At 55.4% G+C, this 8,432-nt stretch overlaps 1 protein-coding gene across 1 annotated transcript; it reads right to left on the bottom strand.

Moving 5' to 3' along the window:
- Positions 1-858: 858 nt before the first annotated feature.
- On the bottom strand, positions 859-2,577 carry TAGLN (transgelin; the record flags this gene model as incomplete). The annotated part of the gene is made up of 4 exons (XM_084250306.1): positions 859-1,422; positions 1,756-1,858; positions 2,111-2,288; positions 2,398-2,577. 4 exons carry the CDS (start codon positions 2,575-2,577, stop codon positions 1,278-1,280), a joined length of 606 nt encoding a protein of 201 aa, XP_084106432.1. The 3' UTR covers positions 859-1,277.
- Positions 2,578-8,432: the final 5,855 nt, after the last annotated feature.

The following is an 8,432-nucleotide window of genomic DNA, read 5'->3' as shown; positions in this document are numbered from 1 at the left end:
CAGGGCATTGCTGGGTCACTTGCCAAGAGGGCTTACAGGCGGAGGCAGAGAAGAGCCCCGCATGTGCTGCTCTTAATGACCCAGAATCAGCAGACTTCCTCTCACCTTCCTGCCTGTGCCTTGGACCTGGGACATACTGGTCTGGCACTCAGCCCACGGCCTAGCACATTTGCCCTGAAAGCAGCTGCCTCTGTCGTCCCTGATCAGAAGCCAGCCTTGAACACAGCCGTGACTCCTTCACCATCACCCCCACCCTTCATCCTGACGGATCGGTACGATGCTCCTGGCAAAGGCGATGGGCTGGCTCCCCGGGACCTGTGCTACTTCGTTAGGGGGGCCTGCGGCAGGTGTCAGCTGCTGCCACCCCAGCCCTGAGACCACCCTGTCTTCCTCAGCAAAGTGCTCAGGGAAATGGCCTCGCCCACTGGAGCCAGCTGTCTGCCTGAAGGGCTGTGATGCCTTCTCCCACTCGGGGCCTCCTCCCCCTGCTGAGCTACTTGGTTGATTTGGTTGTTTTTTAATGCTTAAGATTTGGTTTTCACAGCAACATTTTGTTGAATTTTTTCTGCACAGCTTTTCCAAAATAAAACCTTCCACACAATCCGGTTTCCTTTTCTCTGCTTCCCCAAAGTGAATGAGAGTGCCAAGGGGTTTCTCTTTCCTGCCAGCCCTCTTCTTCCACTGCTGGGTTCCTCTGAAAATCTGCCCCCACCCGCCTCTGCCCCAGAATCCTGGAATGGGAGGGGTCTTGTGGAGGACAGCAACCAGGAGCACCCATACACCTAGATGCCTGCCTGTTCTTGCTGCTGGAACCATTACAGAAGTGCTCAGGGTAAATCAAACGCTGCCAGCCAGGCCTGAGAAAAAAACTGATGTCTATATTTTTTTCCTTTCTGAATTTCAACCCCCAAAATATTCCAGCAAAAAAAGAGGGGGAGGTGGGGCTGGGTCTCCTTCAATGGACATTTGCTGCCAAAGACAATGGACTTGCCCCACACCAGGCTGCCCCCAGCCCCCGTGCCCCCTGCTCAGCCCACAGTGGGGAGACAGCAGAGGTGGGGGGTAGCTGGGTGGAGTGGGGGGGAATGGCACTCTGGGATAAGAAGTTGGGCTGAGGGGTGGGGGAAGCTGTCCAAGAGCAGTCACCTTTGCTCAGTGACGGGGCCTGGAGGCTTGGCTGGGCTGAAGGAACTGTGCAGTGTGGGTGAGCGGGCAGGGAGGCGGCAATGGTTGAGGCCAGGGAGCTGGGGAGTGCTGTGGCTGGGGCAGGGCCCCCTCTAACTGATGATCTGCCGAGGTCGTCCGTAGCCTGTCATGCCGGCCTGGGAGGCCCCTCTATTGCTGCCCATCTGTAGGCCAATAACGTGCTTCCCCTCCTGCAGTTGGCTCTCTGTGAATTCCCTCTTATGCTCCTGGGCTTTCCTAGAAGAGGAGAACCAGGATAAAGACCATGTTTTCCAGTGATTTCTTCTATTACTTTCCGGTCCCACCCCATTCCCTTCTTGTCTCACGTCTCTTACTTCCTTCACCTAGCTTGCCCCGCAGGCGAGGGAGGCTGGTTGAGCACAGGCAGGTAGAAAGGGAAGCATCAAGAAGTATTAGAAACCCATCTTCCCCACCCATCCTGGACCTTCTCTTCCTACTTTCTGGGCTCTCTGCTTCCCCAAACTATGGGCCCTCGCTGGTTAGACCAGGCCACCTCCCTCAGGCAGACACCCAAGCTTAAGGTTCAGGGGCTCCCTGGTGGCCACGTACTTCATAAACCAGTTGGGATCTCCACGGTAGTGCCCATCATTCTTGGTCACTGCCAGGCTGCCCAGAGCCATCAGGGTCCTCTGCACTGCAGCCATATCTTTGCCTATGAGAAGAAAGAGAGAAAAGGGGAGCGAACCTCAGGACTCTAACAGGAGGCCAAGGCAGGACCTGCCCTCACCTCCCAGAAAAATGGCCAACCCAGGGGGGCAAAGCTTGTTCCAGATTTCACAGAGGCTTCAGTGGATGCTACAGTATGCCCTTGAGAGTGGGTATGACATTCCCTCGGCAGAGCCCATTCCTGCTATACCTCAGCCTCCTGTCCTCCACCTGCTTCCTCCACCCCTTTCCTCTATACCTTCAAAGAGGTCAACTGTCTGGAACATGTCAGTCTTGGTGACCCCATAGTCCTCAGCTGCCTTCAGGAACTGAGCCACCTGCTCCATCTGCTTGAAGACCATGGAGGGTGGGTTCTCAGGCACCTTCACCGGCTTGGAACCGTCAGGATACAGGCTGTTCACCAACTTGCTCAGAATCTGCCGGACACAGAACACAGCTTGGCACTTGCCCACAGTACCCGCCGCAGCTCTGCAGCGACTCAAGCAGATTGGCACAGCCCCTGGCCCTCCCCAGGGTACCACTCACCACGCCATTCTTCAGCCAGACCTGGAAGCCCAGGCGCCCACGGTCTGGACGACCCACATCTGGGCCACACTGCACTATGATCCACTCCACCAGCCGCTCCTCCAGCTCCTCGTCATACTTCTTCTCAATTTTGGATTGCACTTCGCGGCTCATGCCATAGGAAGGACCTTTGTTGGCCATGTCGGGGGAGAACTAAAGCAGCACCGGCCAGAAGGAACAGGGTCAGAGGATCAGAGAACCACTGTCTCACCAGCTGGTCTCGCTGTCCAGGGGCACCTGACATTCCAAACTGTATCCCCCTCTGCCTCCACTGCTGGGTTCCTCTGAAAATCTGCCCCCCACCCGCCTCCACCCCAGAATCCTGGAATGGGAGGGGTCTTGTGGAGGACAGCAACCAGGAGCACCCATACACCTAGATGCCTGCCTGTTCTTGCTGCTGGAACCATTACAGAAGTGCTCAGGGTAAATCAAACGCTGCCAGCCAGGCCTGAGAAAAAAATTGATGTCTATATTTTTTTCCTTTCTGAATTTCAACCCCCAAAATATTACAGCAAAAAAAGAGGGAGAGGTGGGGCTGGGTCTCCTTCAATGGCACTGCCCCCTGGGCCAGTCTCATCCCCTTAGTCCAAGGAGTGAGCCTCTCTGTACTTGGAGACCAGATCTTTGACAGCCTAGGGCAGATGTCGGCAAACTCATTTTGTAGATGATCAGACAGTAAGTATTTTGGACTTTGCAGGCCATGTTGTCCTTGCTGTAGTAGCAGGAAAGCAGCCTTAGATGATACATCAACAAAATGAGTGTGGCTTTGTGCCAATAAAGGTTTATTTACAAAACAAGCAACAAGCTGCATTTAGTGCTGGGCCAGTTCAACAATCCCTGGTCTAGAGCATTTTTTCCTTTGCCAAGATTGTCCACTGAGGTACTGGAACGACCTTCCAGAAGAGGCCACATTATCCTCCAAAATAAAGCTAGCAGGTGTCTGTCCCGGGAGGTGTGGGGTGGTTTCCCAGTTGTGCCTCAAGTTATAGAATTACATCCCACTTTGCCTTCTCCCCCAACAATTTTATCCTCTCACCCAGAAACTAGAACTCCAAAACGCTAGTTCTTTGCCAAGTCAACTCAGCCTCTGGCCTACAGCTAAAGAAGCTTAAATGTACCCACGCTGACGAGTTCTAGGAAGCCCCCAAGAGTTTTCATTCCAGTAGCTGTATTTCCTCAGGGGAGCCATATGACAGAGAGCAAACTGGTAACCCCTGGACTTTCCCTCATGCCCTCAGGCTTTCCCCGCTATAGTTGCTTGAGTAACCAAGAAGCCAGAGTCCTCCAGGGACAGCCCAGAGCCAAGAATCTGCCAGCTAGGGCATGGGAAGCCCCGCCCAGTCCAGACCAGCAGCCTGGAGCTGGCAGTACTAGGAGAACCCGCTAATGAGGATGAGGGGCAGAAGTGAATGTGGCTGATCAAGAGAACTGACCTGGTCACTAGGGACACTCCAGGGTGGTAGACCTTCTGCCCAGAGTTCTACCCTGAAGAGCCCTTGGAAATAGGTATCAAATGAGGTCAAACTCATCCCCTGGCCTTAGAGAGGTCAGAGGTGTGGAGGGAGAGAATGGTCTGGAGAGGGAGGTAGTTGGCATGTTCCCCCAACTCCCTGTCTGGTCAGAGCTGAGGGCCTCTCCCCCTCTGCCCTCGGAGGGAAGCAGGTTCCCATGGCATCACAGGGTCCCAGGTCAGTCACCAGCTCCACTTGCCTTGCCCTTCCTTTCCCCATGCTGACTTTTTTTGAGCCAAGTCCCCATCTGCATGGTGAGGACAATGTTCTCCACCTCAGAGTCTGTGAACATTCCATGAGACAATGCTTGTGACGTCCTAGCAAACTGAGGATCCCCTTAGCTGAGCTCCTCAAAATGGTAGTCCTTTGCCCCCCCAGCACAGTCACCTGGGAGCCCCAAGTGTGAGTGAAAAACACTAAGTGATATTCCACACCAGCCTCCACCCCTTTGCAACATCATTCCCTGAGGGGAACACAAGGTTTGAGAAAAAGAACACTAGATGGACTCGTCTAAATTCCAGCCACGGGGCAACTCTCTTCTCTGAGTTGTTCTCCTTATTTGTGTATTTGTGACTTGAGGCCTGGCTACTTCCGGGGAGCAGGTTCTCTCAGCACCAACACCCCCTCCCAGTCAGGGATGCCAGTGAACCCAGAGTGCTCTGCTCTGTTCACTACAGACAGAGGGAGAGAGCCAAGTACCTCCCTTCCCCACCCACTTTGTACCTCACCCCACTTCTCCATCACCCAAGGACTCTTAGATAGAGACTGCACCATAGCCTGCAAGTCAACTCGGGCCAGGTGATTGCAGCCCACCTTCATCTTGGCCACCACACCCATGAAGCAGGCAGCACACAGTCCTGGGGGCCCACCACACCACCTTCCATCCCCACCCTCCTCGTCGCCCCCAGCGCACACCTGCCCCAATCATGAGAGTTTCGGAAACACAAAGGAACGGGGTGGAAACGTGCCCCTCATACATCCAGTTCTCCGTCTTGGGAGATTCATCAAGGTATCTGTGACAGGGCAACAAAATTCTGCAGCCCCTCGATCTGGAGACGATATTTGGATTTGGGTCAGAACAAGAAGGAAGGGGGATGAAATGCACCTCATTCCACCCTCGCCCTTCCCTCGCATGGAAATAGTCTGAAAGTGAAGTGTCCCGAGAAGTCCCACAAACTCCTCTGAGAAAGACCTCTGCAGTGCCATGTAGGAGCTCTGGGAAGAGGAGACGGGGCAGAGAGGACGGGTGGGCAGCCGAGGGGGCCTTTCTAGACCAGGCTCCGGGACAGGGTGGACATGCCAGCCCGAGATCTGCTTTGGCCCTGCCAGCCTCCCCTCTAGTCACTGAGGCTTGGCAGTGGAGAAAAACAAAGGGGGGGTTCCTTCCAGCAACAAAAGCAGAACCAGCAGTCTCCCCAGGACTGCTTACCCGTCTTCAAAACAAAACACACAAAATAGAGCCAGCACAGGTGGATCTTTGAGGTGGCAGGGGCGGGGCGGGGGGGGGGGGGTGTCATCCGAATCCCGAGGAGAGCAGCCCTCCTCACTGCTGCCCTCTGAATAGAGCCACTAAGGGGAACCTTTGGAAAGGGCCCAGGGCAGCAGGTCTGCTCACTCCTGAGCCATTACTCCAAAGCTCCTCCTGGCAGTGCCCACCTGCCACTTCTAGGGGGTGAGTGCCCACTCTCAGACTGTTAGGGTTGTGCCCCAAAATGTGACTGCTCAGGCCTGAGGACACTGCTCTCCTGCTTTAGTGGATTCATGGCCCTCCTCGCCTCCTTGAACCCCTCCTAGGTGGGCAGCAGGCAACAAAGCCTCTGGTCTAGCCCAACAACACACCCCATGGGTGTGGCTGGCTGAAATTTGGGAGCCTCCCTCTCATCCCAGTCCCGAGGTTTCCACTGTTAATCCCACAGCACCAGCCAAGTCGTCTGGCCATTTCAAGGAGCTCAGGGCGACTCGGTTTGAGACAAGTAGGACTCCAGCAAGCCCATCCCACCCACGACGCTGGGACCAAGTCTCCATCTGGAGATTAGGAATGCTCGCTGATGGAGAGGGTGGGCACCCCCAGCCAGAGAGGTGGGGACCAGGACCTCCTGAGAGGCCTGCCTGCAGTAGAGCCCCCCGCCCAGCTTCTCTCCACCCCTGGGACTGATGCACTTACAGGGCTTCCTCGAGGGCGCGCTGGAAGGAGTGAGCTCTGTGTCTGGAAGGGGCAGACAGGATGGGGTGCAGGCGGGGGTGAGGGGTTTAAAGGGCTGCCGCTGTGGTGATGTCACCCTCCCCCGCTGGCTCACCCCTCAGACCCCTCCCTGCTGGAGGAAACCGGTTCCGTTCTCCACCCCCAGGCCCCCTAGTGACTCCACACAGGCTCCATATTTGGGGAAAGACACCAAGTTGGAGCAGTCTGCCCAGGGCTGCCCGAGACATTCTCTGCGTGCTTTGGAGATGGAGCGGGCGGGGGCGGGGCTGCGCTGGCGGCGGGGAACCGGCGGGAAAAGCCTTTTATGGACAGGACCCTGAAGGCTTTCCCTGCTGTCTGGACTTAGGCCGCTCCTTCTTCCCTGTTTCCCTGCCCCTGAGCTTGAGGGGTGGGGGACATTCAGGAGGATCTGGCCAAAGAGGAAAGGACTGGGGCGATGCATCTCCGCGCTTAGGGGTGGACAAAGCAAACACCCTCTCCTTCTGGGATTTTCGCTCTAGAAGGCGGAAACTAACCTTTTCCGAGGCCCTACTACATGCCAGGCACTTTCTGAATGTTCTTTATGTGCGCAGCTACGCTCTGAGACCATAATTACCTCATTGTTCAGATGAGGAAACTGAGGTTTAGAATGCAGCCTTGGGTAAGAACCCAAGGCTACCCCACAAGTCACAAGTGACAGCCTGGCATCCCTTCAGACCCTGCGTGGGAGCTGAGGGGCTGCTGACCCACTCTTCAGTGGCACCACTCACCTGCTCAGGTTGAGAACTTTCATTTGTTGGGGGGAGGGGAAGCATACTTCCTTTCATGCTTTAGTTGGGGGGTGGGTGGGATTTGACGATTCAGCAGCAGCTCAATCAACCCTGACCCCCGCCCACAGGGTATCTAAGGCCTGGTAGGAGACTCAAGAGGCTGCTAGTAGTCATCTCTTTAGGAACAGTCTCTACCTGTCCTGGAAAACAGACCAGGAAGGAGCTCCACCAAGATCGCGCTTGTTCCTGGCTTCAGGGGTCTCAGGAAAGGGCAGGAGGTGAAGAAAGGAAGGACTCTGCGCTGCCTGTTGAGGCAGCAGGGAGGACACTCTTGCCCCATCCTAGGGCAGCTGGGCTGGGAGGACCTACCAGTTTCTACCACTCACTCATCACACACAGTCACAGGGCCACCAGGAGAGAAGGGGCCCCGCCAGCAGTAAGGGGAGGTGCTACCCACCACAGCGGTGCATAGAACTAGTGCACCCCCCAGTGGTGCCTGCGGGGAAGAGCAGGGAGACCAGCTGGGGAGTGACCCATACCCAGAAATATCCTGGAGTCACCACCTTCCTCACACCCAACACACCCCCCCCTATTGAAACCCAAATCGACCTTCCAGGGTCATTTCAAAACCCCTTTCCATGCCCCCACCTGCCATCAGGTGAGATGGCAGGCTAAGGCTTTTCTCTCCACCTCGCACAGAGCTAGCTCCTGAGAAATGCTTACTGAGTTGATGCTGTTGCTCAAATGAGAGAGAATAAGGGGTGAATCAAGGAGCTGTGTTCCCAATGGAACTGGAAGGAGAAAGTCACAGTAGAAGAACTGGAAAATGGAGGCCCCACCCTGCCCCCCATCCTCAAAATCTCTGTCCAGAAAGGGGGAGTGAATAAGGGGTCCAAGAAGTATGTCTGGTTGTTTCTTTAATTGAATGCAGACTCATTCATAGAAAACAGAAATGCAACCATAGCATGGAAACAGACATTAAACGGAGTTCTGAAAAATCCAGACCCATCTCCTCTCCCCAGCCTCAGAGAGGGCTAAAAAAACAAGTGGGGGAGGAGAAAACACATTCCCATCTCCAAGGCAGAGGCCCGACCTGACCTCCCCCAGTCTTGGCATCTGGAATGGACCAGGTAGGATGAAGGGGATCCAAGGACTAGAGCAGCCAGAGGCCCAGAGCCGGGGCAACTCAGTGTAAACTCCATATGTATGTGTGACGGACACAGAACTTGGCTGAAGGCTGGAAGGAAACAAGACCCAGCCCTGGACGGAAATAAGAGCCACTCCTAGAGTGAGGCTGGGACTGGGGACTGACAGCAAATGCCACGTCCCTTCCTCAAGCCCCTTTCTCAGGTAGGCACTGGGGCTCGGGCAGCCACATAGGAGGCAGGGCGGGCTGGGCTCTATGTATCCTCCTCCTTTGCCCTGGAACATTCTTGGGCAGTGTCAATGGCACTGAAAGGCCCCCATCGGGGGCTTGGCAGGACTAAGAGCCTGGAGGAAGGAAGGAAGGAAGAAATGGGGTAGGGGTTGCTT

Source organism: Talpa europaea, assembly GCF_964194135.1.
Source record: "Talpa europaea genome assembly, chromosome: 12".
NCBI lineage: Eukaryota > Metazoa > Chordata > Mammalia > Eulipotyphla > Talpidae > Talpa > Talpa europaea.
Note: the sequence above shows the minus strand (reverse complement) of the source record. Positions and strands in the feature narration are given on the sequence as shown.